Consider the following 17,225-nt stretch of genomic DNA (forward strand, 5'->3'; position numbering starts at 1 on the left):
GGATTGAGGAGAATGGAATTGTGAGAGAAGGGGAAGATGAAGGACCCTGACGTAGACATGGTCCCTCTTTGCAGAAAGCTCCTGGGTGGGGACAATGTAGTCTTCTTTGATGAGAAGGAATTTTGGCAGGGGAGAGAGTTCTTCTACATTCCAGTTCCCTGAAATTCTAAGTTGTCCATCAGGCGTTGGTCAACATTGAGGGGCTATTGAGCTGGTATGTCCAAACCTGGAGGACCCCAGTCCCCACCCCAGTTGGGACATCCTGATCCTGAAAGGGAATGTGAGTTTCTATCCTTCTCTGTTGCCTAGTATCCAATGGAGAAGGTACCTGGGGCCCGGATGCCTGTCCAGATACGAGTCAAGCTCTGGTTTGGGCTTTCTGTGGATGAGAAGGAGTTCAACCAGTTTGCCGAGGGCAAGCTGTCTGTCTTTGCCGAAACTGTGAGTGCCCACCACCTGGCCCCTGCCTCCCCCTGAACCTGCGGGACCTGCCGCAGCCCAAAGTACTTCTCTTTCTCCCTCCAGTATGAGAACCAGACCAAGCTGGCCCTGGTTGGGAACTGGGGCACCACGGGCCTTACCTACCCCAAGTTTTCTGACGTCAGGGGCAAGATCAAGTTACCCAAAGACAGCTTCCGCCCCTCTGCTGGCTGGGCCTGGGCTGGAGATTGGTTCGTGTGTCCAGAAAAGACGTGAGTTGTGGGCAGGGTAGTCTTGTGAGGGTTGGCTGCCCGCCAGCCACGTCCCCTCTGCCCCAGCAACTTTCTTTCAGAGTCCCCAGCTCTGTCAACTCCTCTGCCTCCTGCTACACTGGTCACTAGAACTGTGGCTGTCCCAGGACTTGGGCTCACTATGCAGTGTTCCTTCTGGAAGCTCTCTAATACCGAGAAGGCCCTTTATTACGAAGCCCCCATTTGACTTGGCCTTGTGCTCCATGACACCATGGACAAGCTCTTTCTGCTCCTCGTGTAATAATTCTTGGGTTGCAGGCAGCTCACATGTTCCCCCAGGGGTCCCTCCCAGATTGACATCATCTTTCTCCATCCACGTTGCCATCTCTGCCTCTTCCCCTGTCTCTCTTCCCGTTGGGTTGATGTTTGGGAATTTAAAAAAAAAATTAAATTATAACATATAATCTAAAGTCAAGCACTCGGACCAAGTGTGCAGTTAGATAACACCTTACATTTCTAGGACTATCTGTTGTGCTTCAACTACCCACCTAGCTTTTGGTGCCTTTGACTGGCCCCCCTCTCTCTTTCTTCATCTTGGGTGATATATTCTTTTCGCCATGAACGAGGTGCCCCTGGGTCTCCTTTTTCTCTGGTCTCTTGCATCCTCCCCTCTGTCTGTCTTGGAGTGAGGCTGATGTGCAGGTTGGCCAAGGCAGGGTGCTCTCCTGGAGGTGATGGGCGGATGGGGGCCTCTTCAGCAGCGGCTCTGACTGGCCTCCCCCATAGCTTGCTCCATGATGCTGATGCTGGTCACCTGAGCTTCGTGGAGGAGGTGTTTGAGAACCAGACCCGGCTCCCCGGGGGCCAGTGGATCTACATGAGTGACAACTACACTGATGTGGTAAGGAGGTGGACCAACCGTCCAGGACTCTAGGGAAAGCTGCCCCACCCGTCCCCTGAGCCCCAGGAGGGGTCTATGGCTCAGAGAAGGCTGGGACATCTTCTGTCCTGCTTGCACCTGCTGAGTCTCCATGTTCTGGGTTCTAGAAGAATAGGAGTCCTGAGTCACATGGGTCTCGGGGGCTCTGCCATTCTGTCTGGGGCTTCTTTTCTGGGCCCCTGCTGAAGACTGTCTGATTTTCTCACACTTGCCTTTCCTGATTTGTCCCTAGAATGGAGAGAAGGTGCTTCCGAAGGATGACATTGAGTGCCCACTGGGGTGGAAGTGGGAAGATGAGGAATGGTCCACGGACCTCAACCGGGCTGTCGATGAACAAGGTAGGCCACCTGTGCAGCCTGGTGAGCCCCCCACATCCTGGTGAGCTCAAGGTGTGCTGGTGAGGACCACTGAGTGCCAGAGCCCCTTGGCCTGAGGCACTGGCTTTCACTGTAGTATATCTCCTCTTCAAGTGACAAATTAGGGCCAAGAGTCACTGGCTGCTTGAGTCTGTGAGCATGCCCCAGTTGAAGAGATGGCCTCAGGAGAGATGGAGAATTATTGGGCAATGGGTGACTGGTGTCCTCCTCCAGGCTGGGAGTACAGCATCACTATCCCTCCGGACCGAAAGCCGAGGCACTGGGTCCCTGCAGAGAAGATGTACTACACACACCGACGGCGGCGCTGGGTCCGCCTGCGCAGGAGGGACCTCAGCCAGATGGAAGCACTGAACAGGGTGAGCTGGTAGGGGGGTGAGGACTGGGAGAGGCACTCCTGGTTGCAGGAGGTTGGGGTACAGGTGCAGACACCTGTGTGCACACAGATACATGCAGGTGTGCATGTGACATGCGTCGGCACTTGGGACTCATTGCAGCTGCTCACAGATCACACCCAACACACGCAGTGATCACATCCAGCACATGTACAGATGACTCCTAGTACCTAGGTATGCAGATCCCACAGACACAGCATATCCACGTAGCAAGCCTACCCCAGGGGTTCACATACAGGGTTCCCCTGCAGCCCCAGCAGGTGCAGAGCGACCCCAGGAGTAGGCACAGCTTCCTAAAAGCAGAATCCATGACATGGCTTTGGCTCCAGTCCCTAAAGACTGTGTTCTCAGGAGGGAGAGGGGAAAGGATGTGCCTTGGGGAGGGGCCCACGTTGGACCACAGAATCCTCCTCACCTGGCAGGCAAGGGGGCTGGATTGGCATCTTCCTAGCTGTCTGTCATTGGCTGAAGGCTGCTGGGGCATGCTGGGATACAGACCTCCCCAGCATGGTGGCTCTTAGCAGGCTCTAAGCAGGCAGCTGCAGGGAACTTGGAACCACCTGACTTGATTGCAGGGTGCGAGCATGGTGAAGGGATAAGGATGGGCTCCGTCAGCATGTACCCAAGGACGGGACCCCATCCCACAGGACACAGACAGGGCCAGAGTGCACACGTATGAGCACACATGACACATGCCCTTGCTCCAGAGTCACACAGATGCCCAAGTTCCGCATGGCCTCAGTGCCTGCCTCCCCTGGACCCTCCTGGTCTCCCTCCTTCCTTCCCAAGTGTGCTTTTGAATTTTGGCCCAAGAACCCAGGCTTCCACCAGTCTAAGTGTATGTAGCCTTTGGCATGACCCAGGTTCCTTCCTCTCTTTTGAGCCTAGAATCTAAAGAGGAATGTCTCTGGGTCTGGGGAGAAGAAGTGTTTGGGAAATTAGCTGTTGCTGCTGCTGTGAGCCAGGCACACAGTGCTCTCCCTGACGGGCTGGTTGTCAGAGGTAGGGCCTGGCCAGACCCCTTAGCCTTCCCTTCTTCCTGGAGGGGAGGCAGCTGACCTCCAGGACTGGCCTTTGTCACTGCTTGTGGCTCTAGATAGCCTCAGGCTACTTTCTCCCAGGAGCTGGGGCGAGAGGCTTCCAGATTTCCTCTGGGGCTGGGAGAGGGGCCTCTTGGAACAAGTGCAGGGGGTCTCCGCAGCTCGCCTGGATCCCACCTCCTGGGGAAACAGGATCTTTGTTTTGCCTCTGAACTACAGGCCCACTTCTATTTTTATAAGCTGGGAATATGAAGAAGAAAAAGGAAATGACAAGAAACCCCTGGATTTATGCAACCCTCCCCTAATTCAAATCAGCGAGCATCCCCAGAGCCAGGGTTTCCACCACTGCTGCATCACCTTCCCCTCCTGCGGGCTCTCCTTGCAGCCACGGAGCCTCCTCTCCCCTCCTGATGTTTTCACCTAGAGGTCTTGTTGCTCCAGATGCTTCTCAAAGCCCCCCTCCTCCAGGCAGCCCTCCCAGGTTTTCCTACCTGGTCTGCACTGCTGTGGGAGTCTGTGGGGAGGCACAGCTGGGTCCTGGACGCCCCACAGGCCTAGCAACTGGCCTCTAAGCCGCCCTGTTCTCCCGTGCAGCACAGGCAGGCGGAGGCGGAGGGCGAGGGCTGGGAGTATGCCTCTCTCTTTGGCTGGAAGTTCCACCTCGAATATCGCAAGACGGATGCTTTTCGCCGCCGTCGCTGGCGCCGCCGCATGGAGCCACTGGAGAAGACGGGGCCAGCAGCTGTGTTTGCCCTCGAGGGGGCTCTGGTAGGTGGGGCTGCACCTGTCTGGGGTCTGGCTTGCTTTCCCAGGGCTTTCCAGGGGCTGATGGGGGAGGGGCATGGGAGCCCCCAGGTTAGTTTTTTGTTTTTTTGGATGTGACATTGGCCAGTCATCCTGTCTGGGGGTTGTCCTAAAATAAAATAGTCTCTTTCTCCTTCTTTGAGTAGTAAGTAGTTGAGAGGGAGGGGCCTTCGCTTCTGATCACCTGATCGCCAGGACTGGAGCCAAGGGACCTTGATCTTCTTAAAGTGGCTGGTTGGCATGGAGGTGGGAGGCCCAAGGCACTGTAGTAGCTAGAGATGTCGGATGACCCTGGGATGCCCTTGGTTGTCCTGAGGCAGGGATTATGCTCACAGGCTTCTCAGGTACATGGGGAGAGATGAACTTTAGCACCTGAGCCTGTAAAGTGCAGTTCTGCAACCAGTGGCACTGGAATCAGTTCAAGATTACCCATAGTCTGGGTGATGGACTCCCCCAAAGAGATGAGCAGACGCATCCTGGAGCGTCTGAGTGGGGACCCTCAGGCCAGTGATATATAGCTTGTGCCCTGCAGATTCCCAGGGGTGGAAGTAAGAGGCCTGACTGTAGTGCCCCCTCTGAAATCGAGCTGTGAGCATGTGACCCCCATGGGGGCTCTGGCTGGGACCCCAGAGAGCAGGTCTCACAGCTGCACTGGCTGATGGGACATGAAGCCATCCATGGGAAGCCAGCCACATGTGCCTGTGTATGTCTAATGGACACCAAGGACATAGCCATGGTGTGGCCTAGTCTCCAGGGCTGAGAGGCTGCAGCGGGTGGGCCCAGGATCTGATGGGAGTCGAAGCCAGCAGTGGCCATGAGGGAGTGAACAGAAGTCTGCCACTCTCAGGCCATGATGGTGAGCCAGGCCCAGCCATGGGAAGAGGAGCGGAAACCCTCCACTGGTCAGATAATGTCTGAGAATCCGGAGGAAGCCTGCTCTCGAGTTCCTGGGCCAAGTCTTGGGGAGGTTGAGGGGAGACAGCAGAGCCTGGGCTCTCTGGTTGCTGAACTGGTCCTCAGGCCAGCTCAGGAGCAAGGTAGGAGGGGGCAGGGCTGCTGTCTGGTGACCCCTTTTGTCCTGAGTCAGAAAGGGCCTGGCCCAGGACTGGGCAGGGCCTGGGATAGTCACGTGACTCCAACTGAGCATGGTGGGAAAAGACCTCCAGGAAGGCCTGGGTCTCGGTCAGGCGGGGTCTGGTTCGGCCAGGCAGACACCTGAGTAACCAGCACTTGCTTCCATCAAAGGGAGACTCAACTCAATGGGCTAAAGAGACAAGGGGGCTTATGGGCTCTCTTAGCCCGGAAGCACCCAGGAGGTAGGCAGGGCGTCAGGGTGGCAGGAGATCCAGGTTCGCACGGTGTCCCCAGGACTCACACCTGCCTTGACCTCATCTCATACTGGCTGTCTCCCTGGTGGCAAAGATGATGCTGGTGACCAAAGGCTGACCTCCTTGTGACAGCCCACGAAGCCCTGCTCCATCAGCTAGTACAGCCCACCTCCCTGCTGGAGACCCCAGAGGGCTGCTTTCTCAAAAGTGCTAATAAAAGTCTCCAAGCGACTGGCTCCACCTGGTCATGTACCTGAGTCAGGCCCTGCACCTGAGGGAATGGAGGGTTCTGATTGGCCATCCGGGTCCGTGGCCCTGCTCTGTGATTGACAGTACCACTGCCAGGAGAGAGGAGCTTCTGAAAACAGAGCTGGGCAGAGAGCTCAGATGGCAGCAGCTGAGTGCTCCTCAGTGGGCTGTGGGGGAGCCACTGTGGGGGTGGGGCAGCCGCGCGCTCTGGTCAGAACTGAACTTTGGGAGCGCCAGTCAGGGTGGAGAGGGAGAATGCCCATCGGGGTCATCAGGAGTTTGGGGTAGAAATCCATTGGTGAGGTGACCCTCTGGGGCAGAGGGAGATGGAGCGGCAGGGGAGGGAAGAATGAAAGGGTAGATGGAGGGGCACCACTGGTGGGCCTGGGGCTGCAGTGAGTTCTGGGCTGGCCCCGGGGAGCCTGACGCACACACCTGGTGTAGTGCTGAGTGAATACAGATCTGGCGGCTGCCTGCCAGGTGGCCTGAGGCAGGGAGGTGGGAGTGTGGGGGCTGAGCATCAGCTGGGAGGGGATGGGGCCAGGAAGGGAGCGGGGTGCAAGGCCAGAGGTGCCCCGGGACTCATGGATGGGAGTGTGGATGGGTGCTGGGGCTGGTGGGACCTGGAGGAGGAAGGTGAGGAAGGCTGGGGACCCACTGCCAAGCTTTCGTGGCTCAGTGACTGGGAGAATGGGGGAGCCTTTCCCAGAAACGGAGAAACCAACTCTTTTATTCTTTATGTGGGAGAAAATGTCACCAGACATCATTGCAATCAAGTGTCAAGTCGACAAAGGGGAGGTGATGGATTACAATTCAAATGTGACCTGGCTGTGGCTGTGATATGCGGAAGAAGCCAGGGGCCGCCAAGTCCTCTGAGTCCTGGGAGAACGGGGGCTGCGGTAGAGAACAGAGAGAGCCAGTGGTTTGGGAGGATGCATCCCACATACCTGGAGTGGGAAGACCGCAGAGTTTTGGAAAGTCCTAGGTGGGTCCAGCATTTGGACAGAGACACAGGCCCAGTTGACAATAACTGACTGGACCATACTCCGAGTGAGCTGAGCCCCTATCAGCCCCAACACACATCCTCCCTCCCCCCACGAACACACTCCTCTCTCCCAGTCACCTTTACACACTTCCTGCCACAACAAGGGATAGTCTGGGCTCTTTCCTTGAGCCCCACTATCCTTGCTCTGGACATACTGATGCCCCAGTGAGTGACTGGGTCTAAAGCCCATCTCACATCTTGGGACAGATGGTCCCAAGATTTTCTGGTGCCAGGACCCTGCTGCCTTACCTGAGTGCTGGTCCTTGCTCACAGTCCCAATGTCATTTTTTGTGTGTGAGTGTGGGGGTGGGTACTGGAGGTTGAGCACAGAGGCACTTGACCACTGAGCCACATCCCCAGCCCTATTTTGTATTTTATTTAGTGACAGGGTCTCACTGAGTTGCTCAAAGCCTCACTTTTGCTGAGGCTGGCTCTGAACTCAAGATCCTCCTGCCTCAGCCTCCCGAGCTGCTGGGATGACAGGTGTGTGCCACTGCGCCCAGCTCCAGCGTCTCTTGATGTGCTGGTGAGAGCTTGGTGAGATGGGCAGCGCTTCTGAGTGTGCAGGTGTGCTCTGGACTCTGCTTCCTCTGCCCACAGGCTGTGGACAGGTCACTCATGCGTTTAGGGAGTCTGTTATTTCACTCATGAAAGGAACTGCACCCTAGGGTCATGGTCAGGGTTAACAGGGACGCATGTAGAGAAGTTCTCCTCTGACTTGAACAAAGGAGCCAGTCAGGGGATCTTGTTAAAATGCAGACTCTGATTCAGTATCCAGGCAGGACCCCAGAGTCTCACTTCACAGAGAGAGGCAGGGCCTGTTCACACCTGGCTGAAGGTATGTGGCCAGCATCTTGGATAGGGAGGCAGGACAAGATGACCTATTCTCCCTATTCCTTGGTGGGACAGAAATGATATTCTAATACTCCTCTGGTCTGGCCCGTGGGGAGGGCCTGTGTGATTAGGACAAGAAATGATCACAGTGAGCTCCAGGGAGGAGCTGGAGGGAGGATGCGTGCTTCCGGGGTGACTGTTTGATGAGGGGTGGCTTCTTGGTGGAGGAGACTGGAGGCAGACTTTGAAGGAGCCAGGGAAGGACAGTGGGAGGGGGGCCGGTAGCCTTCCTGGTACCTTGATGTCTGGGCCCAAGCACAGGCCTGGTGATGCCCACGGCCTTCCACTACCCCTCCCCTGGCCTGTGTGTCCACCGGAGGGCTGGGCCTGGCTGGCTAGCCCCCTTCTGGAAGACGTCTGCTTGGAAGGGAGGCCCTGTCTGCTCATTAGCACGGGCAGCCTTTCCCTGAAACCTTCGGCAGGGGCCAAGCCTGGCTCCCTCTGCGGAGCGGGAGGCCCTGGCTCCGTCTGCTAATCGTCTGCTGTCTCCATCCCGAGCATTATTTTATTTTCGTATTATTCTTTTTCCAGCTAATATCCTGGCATTCCCAAAGACACCGGGTTTCATAATCTTCCTGGCGTTCCCAGGAGTTGGGAAGCGGAGCACAAAGCCGCTATTATAGCGCGTTCCATCCAGCCTCCCTCTCCTTGCCCCACACCCCTTGCTGCCGCCGCAGCCACCACCGCCGGCTCCCACCCAGTCACCCCCTCCTGACGCCACCGGCCTCTCTGGGAACTCTGGTGACGGCTGCTGGGATGAGCTCACGGAATCTGTCCTGTCGCCCTTGCCCTGGGCCTGCCCTCCGTGCAAGGATTTTTCCAAGCCCTGCCTCTGCTCAGCCCTGAGGGTTTCCTCAGGAGGCAGGAGGGGAGGAGGTGGACCAGCAACGTGTGCTCAGAGCCTTGGAGCTTTTCAGAGCTGGGAGGAACTTTCGTGTTCTGAGGATGTCCTCAAACAGACTCCTGAGCTGCAGGAGCCTTTTGAAATCGGATGCAAAGTTATGCACGTGTGTGTGCGCACAAGTGCGCAATCTGCGAATGCGTGTGTATGGTTTGCATGTTCGGGTATGTAATGGCTAAATTGTGGTGTAAGGTCCTGGGTTTTATCCACCTCATTAGGGGATCCAGGACCCCAAAGGGGATAGAATCACTAAAATCTATTTAATCACGTGCCAAAACCCAAAGTGAGACAATCTGTATTATCTCATTTTATCCTCATGGTGACCCTAGAAGGCTGGCATCTATTATCAGCCCCATTTTACAGTCAAGGAGACTGAGGCTCTAGTTGGGCTACAGTAGCCACTAGTCACATGTGGCTATTTAAACGGACATCTAAAGTAATATAAAGAGAATTCAGTTCCGAGTGAGACCAGACACATCTTGAGCACACAGTGGCCGCACGAGCTGGCCCAGGATGGTACATCATTGCAGAAAGTTCTACTGGACAGTGCGACTCTAGAACAGCTCTGAGATCCAAATGTCAGCACAGAAGAAACTGAGTCCTGAGAAGTGGGAGCATGGGTCAGTATTAGAAGCAAGGTCAGACAGCCGGCTCTTCTGTCTCCTCTCCCCAGATGTCTCCTGACCATTGGCCAAATGGGTAATTTCACCCGCTTTTTATAAGTCACTTTTATAAGAGCAAAAGTTCGTCCTCACCCATCGAGAGCCCTTCAGGGTGGGACATGGCAGCTGAGCAGCTGGCTGTGGCCCTTGGCCGGATCCCCACTCCGCCTTATAGCCAGGAGGCTTGGCTTCCCTGGGGCAGTTGGGCAGCTAGAGAAGCATCTCCCCTCCACCCTGGGTAGCACCCACCTCCAAAGCCTGCAGTTGTTGGTAGAGGCCTGAGTTCTGCCCTGAAGTAGAGAGGACCCAGAAAGACAGGTGTCCCAAGCCTGGGCCACAGGCATGGAAGGGCAGTTGGGAGTTGAAAGTTCTGGGGAGGGGATCATGGAGAAGCAGGTTCCAGAATGGAGTGATTCGAGATCAGAGCTGGCTGACAAGGAGGCCAGCTGTGGGTGGGCGGTGGGGTGTGTGGGAGTGTCTGCCTGCCACCTGGATGGAGCCATGCGGTGTGCTGGGCCAGTCCTCAGGCACCGTTCCCAGAGCTGGCGCTCTGAGCCAGGCTAGTGCCCGGGAGGTGTGAGGGGTTTGCTTGGTTAGTTAACCCAGGCCTGGGCAGGGGCTGGGGCTGGGGCTGGGCTGTTGGAAGGCAACTCTGTGCAGCCCAGGTTTCTTGTTCCTGTCCCCTACCTGACATTGTGCTGGAAGCGGGTGCTTGATGGCTCTCAGCTCCTCCCTGTCTCCCTGGCTCTCTTCCAGAGAAAGAAATGTGGGCAAGTGCTCTAAATGCGTGGACTCCGGGTCTATCTTGCCCAGATTGGGATGCTAAACTCTGGAGGACCCAATTGCCAGACAGAATGGCAGCCACATTTTGTTGAGCAGAGGTGTCAGGTGCCCCCCTGTATACACAAGGGTCTGGCTCCATGATTTCTAGGGGACTGTATAATTTATTGTCTGGTGTGGAACACTATTAATGATCATGCTGGCTAAACAGGCATGAGTGGGGCCGTTCCAGGCAAAGTGGGACATACAGTTGTCCTAATTACCAAGGCACGCTGGCCCGGGATAAAACCTGCCAGAGAGCTCTTTGCACCCTGCACATGTGGAGATGTGGAAACCCTGGAGGGACACACACACATATGCCCTCGCCAGCCCACACGTGGCACTGTGGATTCTCCAGGTTTCCTCATTCCACTCCCACATCCCCAGGGGCCAGCCAGTAGTTTTGCAAGGAGTTTAGCATCTGCTTCCAAGCGCTGGCTCCAGCTGTAAATGAAATGGGGTTGCACCCTCGCCTGCTATTCTACTTAAGGTTGCAATCAGCCCTGATTAGGAAGGGAGTTCTGCTCGTTCCTCTGTTCCATTCCCTCTTTTAAAAGCTTCTCCTCGCTTGGCTGCGGCTGCTGGCCTGTGTGGGGTTTCCCTCCAAGCTCCAGGGCAGTGAAGCGGGTTCCCTACAGTCCTGACTTGGTACTCAGTCCTCTGCAGCTCCAGAGCTTGGCTTAGATGCTCTGAGCTCTGATGGGGAAGCAGGTGTTGTTAGGAAAAAGCCTTGAGCAGGTTGGCCATGGAGACCTTTGATTCTGCCCGCTAAATTTGCTGTGTAATCTCAGGGTAGACATTGGTCTCTCTGGTCCTCAGTTTTCTCACTGATTATCAGATGGGGGATGATAATGACACAACACCAATAATAACCTCCCCCTTATAGAGCAGGGGTTGGTGAAGCATGGCCTACAGGCCAAATCTGGCCTTCTGCCTGTTTTTGTAAATAAGGGTTCCTCGGCAGACAGACGGTGTGGTCATTCACTTGCATATTGTTTGTGGTGGCTTTTTGCTACAATGGGAGCGGAACAGTGTGACAGACACTATAGGGTCCATGGTGAAAGTATTTACTACCTGGCTCTTTATGGTCAGCAATGGTTGACCCCTGTCCTAGGGCACATACCATGCATAGTCGTCTCCCACTCTGTTTACATATTATCTCATTTAACAGTCCTAGGAGGTGGGTTCTATTGGCAATCCCCTTTTACCAATAAGGCTCAGAGAAGACAAGTCGTCATTATTGCAGCTGCGTTTCCTCACACAGGGATTGTGAAAGGTCTTAACAGATAATGGCTGGGTTGTGCAGGGTTTATCGTATCTCTCCTACCTTGTCCTATTATTTGGTTGTCCCAGCAAAGCAGATAGAGAAGAGACAGTGAAGAAGGTGAGAATCTGGAATGTCACCCGAGTACTGTGCTGGTCAACAAGCTCTCCAGAACAAACAAGGCCCAGATTGGTAGCATTTGCTGATTTCCATGGTGAACACACCCCTACCATGGCTGGTTTTGAGCTAAGCAATGAGGCACCATTGAACAGGGAGGCAGTCAAGGAAGGCTGGGAGCAGGGATACAGGAGTACCTCATCACAAGGGTGCTGATTGCAGGAGGAGAGATAATTGCAAAAGGTAGTGATTAGGAGAGGTTTGAATATTTACCACCTTTGCTTTTTAATATGACCTCTTGAGTTGTCAATTTGTATGATTTAATTTTTTTTGGTACCAGGGATTGAACCCAGGGCTGCTTAACCACTGAACCACATCCGCAGCCCTTTTTTTTAAAAAAAATATTTTATTGAGAGGCAAGTTCTCACTGAATTGCTTAGGGCCTGGCTAAGTTGCCGAGGCTAGCCTTGGAATTGCGATCCTCCTACCTCAGCCTCCTGAGACGCTGGGATAGCAGGTGTGTACCCCCGTAACTGGCTGCATGAGTTGGATTTTATTGATGACGGTGTCTAACAGCTGACTTGCAGACTTCCTGAAAACTTAATCTGCTCTCACGAGCCCCGTGAGCTGGCCCTAGCACCCTCTGCTCCCTGGTCCTGTCTGCAGAAGTCGAGCTGGGGATGGCCCCCAGCAGTGGTGCCCTTTCCAACAGCCGTGCCACCTGTGCTGCTGGCACCATCCTGGGTAGGACGTGGGTCCTCCTGGAAGTGGAGGAGAGCGGCACATCTGCTTGACCCCGCTGGGACAGGGAAGGAAGGCGTCTCTGGTCTCCCCAGTGGCACTGACATGCCTCTAGGTCCTGTTGATTCCAGCCAGGCCACCGTGGTGTGGCTGTGTGGCATTGTCACCTGCCCGCCCAGCCTGTGTCTTTTTGCAGCATCTGCCTCTGCTCTCACCCCTTCTGTGTCCCTCCTTCCTCTCCATGGATCCTGACCTGCAGACCCTGTCTAGGGCAAGGCCATTTGCTGCAGGGCCTTGCAGGATGCAGGACTCTCAGGCCTGCTGCTGGGCTCCATCTTGGTCTTGATGTGACTTCAGTGGGTGAGGAGTCCCCTTCCACAGGCTGCATTTTCCTCACCTGCTCACCTCCTCCTGGCTGAGGTGCTTGGAGGTGAGGCCTGGACAGACTCAGGTGGCCGTTGGCTTGGGGCTCCTGGGGAGCCTGGGAACATCTCTGAGGGGTGAGTCCCTCCTACCTCCGGCTCCTCCAGGGAGCCGTGGCCTCCTGCCGGGCAGCGGTGGGTTGGAGGCCACCCAGGCCCCGGGGCGAGCAGCAGGATCCCTTACACAGCTAGCCCTGGGACAGAGTGCGTGGCCACAGACCGCGTGGCTGCCAGCCCCAGCCTGGGAGTCGCCAGCATGAGCTATGGAGGCAGGAATGTGATTGTGGGAAACCCAATGCCCTGGCCCTGGCCCTGGGGCCGGCCAGGGTGTGTGCAGGGCTGTGGGAGGTGGGGGGCAGAGCGCAGCCTCCCCGTGGCCTGGGCCTAGCAAGCGCTCGCTGCTCCTGCTGCCTGCCCCACGCTGCCGGTGCCACTCCCCCTGCACAGCGCCCCACCTGCCCTCCCCCATCATGGACCTGAGTGAGGCCACACCCAGGCAGTGTCAGATCCTGGCCTCCTGAGCTGGGAGGTTGCTGACTGGCACGTGGTTCAGGCAAAGGGGATGATGGTGGTTTGTTTCACGTAATCCGTCTTTACTGGATCCCTACTAAGTGCCAGATGTTGGGCTGAGTGTGGGTATCATAGAACTGTGCCTACCTTGCCTATGTGCGTGGGGGATGGATGCAGGAAGGAGGCTGGCTCATCAAGGAAGTGTCCATGCCTCAGTGATGACTAAGCTGGAGAGAGAGCTCCAGTTAGCTAGCTGAGAGGGCATGTCAGATGGAGAGGACAGCCTGTGCAAAGGCCCTGTGGCAAAAGGATGGTGGGCTCAAGGCATTAAAGAAGACCAGAGGAGAGGCATCATTTAAATTAACACAACACTAGAGAGATGACAGGGTTAAACTGATGTCACTAGTACCCCTTACTGAGTGCCAGGCATCTTGCCCAAGGCTGCAGGTACAACATTTGATTTAATTCTTACTGTTGGTTCTCAGCTGGGGGCAATCCCTCTACCCCCGGGGTCATTTGACAATGCCTGGAGACATTCCTGGTAGCCACAACTTAGTGGAGAGGCTCCATGCGTCCAGAAGGTAGAGGCCAGCTGTGCTGCTGCACACGCCGGGGTGCACAAGGTGGACCCAGGACAGCAGGACTCAAGACAATCTCCTGCATTTCCCACCTACGAGGTGGGCAGTTGTCACGATGATGATGGTGGGGTCTCAGGACTCCCAATTTCCCCTGGCTCGTGTCCTCTCTATGCCCACTGATCCACACTTGGAGGCCTGGGGAGTTCCTGTCCCCTTCCCCTCCTGGGACCTCATGCAGCCTGGGCGTTTCCTCCGTCTGTGCCCCAGGGTCTGTAAAATGAATCTGTCACCTGGATTTTCTCCTCCATGCACATGACGTGCTGCTACAGGTGACCCATTTATTCCATATCTGCTGGCCGCTCTTTTGCCCTGGGACTGCTGCTGTCGGGTTGCTTTGCCTCCGTGTGCTCTGGGGTCACAGAGGTGGTTGTCATCCCTCCCTGGAAGGCTGTGGGGACTCTTTGAGTAGTCCCTGGATTAGCACACCGCTTGGCAGTACTCTGTACATCACACCGCCACTTCACCCTCTTCCTTTCTTTTTCATTCCTGGGGATGGGACCCAGGGCTTCGCCTGCAGGGCAAGTGCTGCACCACTGAGCCACCCTCCGGGTCCCTGCCTGCACTCTCTTCTCACCTGGGGGGGCGCCTCTCTGGGGCTCCTTCCCCTGAGTCAGGCTCAACCCCTACGGAAGTTCCAGGGTGTGAAGAGGGAGGCGCGTGGGTGGGTGGGGAGCTGGCCCTGGACTTCACTCCCTTATTCTGTAAACATGTCACCGGGGCCTCTGTGTGCCAGGGCCTCTGTGTGCCAGGCCCTGCAGTGGGCACTGGGGACCCAGCGGTGCCCGCCTAGAGCTCACTGCCAGTGATGGAGGCAGTCAGCAGAAAGGTGAACGTGCCAGGCATCTGTGCTGTAAGGGAAAATAAGGCCACAGAAGAGGGTCAGGGGCCGTTGGGGAGCCCAGGTCCCTTTGGGGAGGGTTGGTGGCCAGAGAATGTGAAGATGTTGGGCTGCTGTGTGGCTGGAGTTCTGAGCAGAGTGTGAACCAGGGGAGCCGGGGATTGGGGCTCTGCTGGGAGGCACTGATCTCGTAACTGCCCCTCTGCTTGGCTCTGAGTGTGTGTCTGCCCTGCTCCCCAGAAATGGATCTTCCTCGCAATCCCCATCCGACTCCTTGAACCGCAAGGAGAGGGGAGGAAGAAGGGATGTATGTGAGTGGCATTGGTGTCCCGTGACCACGGGGGATGGCTGGGCCCCTCCCTTGGTGGCAGGGCAGGTGGAGAAGGCCAGGTGGAGGGCCCCCTGGGAGTTATTCTTCGGGCAGGGGCTGCTGTGGGTCAGGCCTGTACCTGGCCCCGGCCCTGGTGGAAGTCCCAGGGAGGGGAACACCTCTTCTGATGGCAGGCGGGAGGCCCTGCCCTTGGACAGGGATCCAGAGTCCCAGACAGAGCCTGTGGGGGGTGTTGATGGGCGGCAGGAGGGGAGGCCGTCTGAAGGAGGTGTGAGGTGAGTGGGGATGGGTGTTGGCAGCCACCACAAGCAGGGAGGTCCCTGTGGGTGCCCTTGAGGCAGAGGTGAATTATGGGGCCTGTGTAGCTGGACGACACCCCCCACCACCACTTTGTGCTCACCCAGCACCCTACCTGCCGGTGGGGCACTTGTGTGTGGCCAGGCTGGGGAGGAGGGACAAGGGTCTGTGGCCCTTTCACCCCAACTGAACCCAGTCCCTCTCCCCCACCACACCCCAGGCCTCATAGCCAGCAGCTGGAGGGGCCAGGTGCCAGTGCCAGATGCCTTATTGAACCCCAGTGCTGGCTGGTGTCCCCACCTGTTGCCTTGGTGTCCTGTGTCTCCTGCCTGGATGGCCTGCTGGGAGCCTTCAAGTCTGTCTCCATGCTTGGCCTCAGAGCCCACAGGCACTGTAGCCAGGAGGGGTGCTCAGTGGCCAGTAGCTGCTTGACTTGTTGCCAGAGCAGCAGTGCGGTCAGGCCAGGAGCCTCTCCTGGTGGGAACCCTGGGGGCCACAGCTGCCCAGGAGGGAGGACCTCAAGACGACGAGGCCTTTGGACTTCCCCTGTCTGCAGTATGACTCTCCTCCCTGTTACCCTGCTGGGGTGTGTGTGTGTGTGTGTGTGAGAGAGAGAGAGAGAGGGGGGGGACCCAAGTTCTGGGGAGGTGCCTGCTCGTGCAGGTTTGATCCCCCAGGGCTGGGATCCCCTATGGAAACGTTCACTTTTCCAGCTTCCTGGAATAATTGTGAGAATACAAGTATGAGGTGTCTGAACACCACCCCAGCACAGCCGTTTCCCAAGGTCATCACTAGCTAACGTTTCTGGAACATTGGCTCTGGTGCCAGGCAGTATACCAAGAACTTCCTGTTCTCTGTCTTCTCTCTTCTTTAGCTGTCCATCACGGTACCTCTGAGATAGGTGCTGTAGACCTCTTTCCAACTCACAAATGATTCATTCAGAGACATTAAGCAACTTGCCCACAGCCGTACAGCCAGTTAATTACAGGGTCAGAATTGGGGCCCAAGTGATCTGGTTTTAGAGCCTCGTTGAAATTGTGGTGAAAGGAAGCTAGGGCAGGGTCACTGTTCCTCCCTGTCACAAAGGAGGATGTCTGGTGAAGTGAGCCAGAGCCAATCACTTGCAGGATGACCTTAGGTGGGGAGGACTGGGATGCCTGATGGCAGCCTAGACAGGGAACAGCGAGCAGAGGGAGCAAGGGTGATCCTGGGAAGCTTGAGGGGGCCGGGTTTGAGGGAGGCAGACCTTGGTGCGGGATGGGGGATGGGACAGGTCACTGGGGCCTGACTGGGAGGAAGTGTCATTTGACCCTTCAGGTATAAGAGGCACTGAAGGTTCCCGCTACGGAGCTGAGTGACGGTGGGTGATGAAGCTGGTCCTGGCTTGCAGGGTGGGTAGGGGGACAGGCATCCAGGGACTTCTGGGATGAGGAGCTTGGGCTAGGCTTGAAGGTGGCTGTGGTTTGAAGAGGAGAGGACAGAAGTGAAAGACTGTCTTATATTTGGAGGTACAGGGGTTGGGGGACCCTGCAGCTCCAGGAGCTGGGGTGCTTCCTGGGAAATGGCTCCATCCAGGGTGAAGATCAGGGCTACACTGCTGAGAACTGGCCCGTCTGGGTGGACCTGGGTGGGACCAGCAGGCAACCCCAGGAAGGTGCCAGGGCTTTCTTAGAGGCGTTGTGCACATTTGTGGGATGGGAAGAGCCACTGGGCAAGGAAATGGAGCACAGGCCACCTTATCTCTCCACCCTACCGCCTCTGAAATGGAGCAGGTGACGGTCTGAGGAGAGGACGGGAGGAAGGATTGGAGAAATAGCGATGGCAGAGGGAGCAGGCAGCACGGGCCTCTGGGAAACGGTGCCTGCTCTCCCAGCCCCTCGGTGGTGTGCGGCTGGGCTGTTGGCCCTTGGAGGAAGGTGGGCTTGAGGGAGGGCACCAGAGAGGT

The 17,225-nt window shown here is 56.5% G+C and overlaps 1 protein-coding gene across 16 annotated transcripts in view; it reads left to right on the forward strand.

Moving 5' to 3' along the window:
• The window catches only part of Dysf (dysferlin), a 208,130-nt gene that overhangs the window by 102,793 nt on the left and 88,112 nt on the right, over window positions 1–17,225 (forward strand). For all 16 annotated transcript variants that reach the window (XM_071601695.1, XM_071601700.1, XM_071601698.1 and 13 more), the window contains 6 exons: window positions 310–441; window positions 526–692; window positions 1,458–1,572; window positions 1,844–1,949; window positions 2,202–2,344; window positions 4,015–4,188. In XM_071601695.1, the coding sequence (XP_071457796.1) occupies window positions 310–441; window positions 526–692; window positions 1,458–1,572; window positions 1,844–1,949; window positions 2,202–2,344; window positions 4,015–4,188 (837 nt within the window). The remainder of the gene's footprint in view (window positions 1–309; window positions 442–525; window positions 693–1,457; window positions 1,573–1,843; window positions 1,950–2,201; window positions 2,345–4,014; window positions 4,189–17,225) is intronic.

Source organism: Marmota flaviventris, chromosome 14 (genome assembly GCF_047511675.1).
Source record: "Marmota flaviventris isolate mMarFla1 chromosome 14, mMarFla1.hap1, whole genome shotgun sequence".
Classification (NCBI taxonomy): domain Eukaryota; kingdom Metazoa; phylum Chordata; class Mammalia; order Rodentia; family Sciuridae; genus Marmota; species Marmota flaviventris.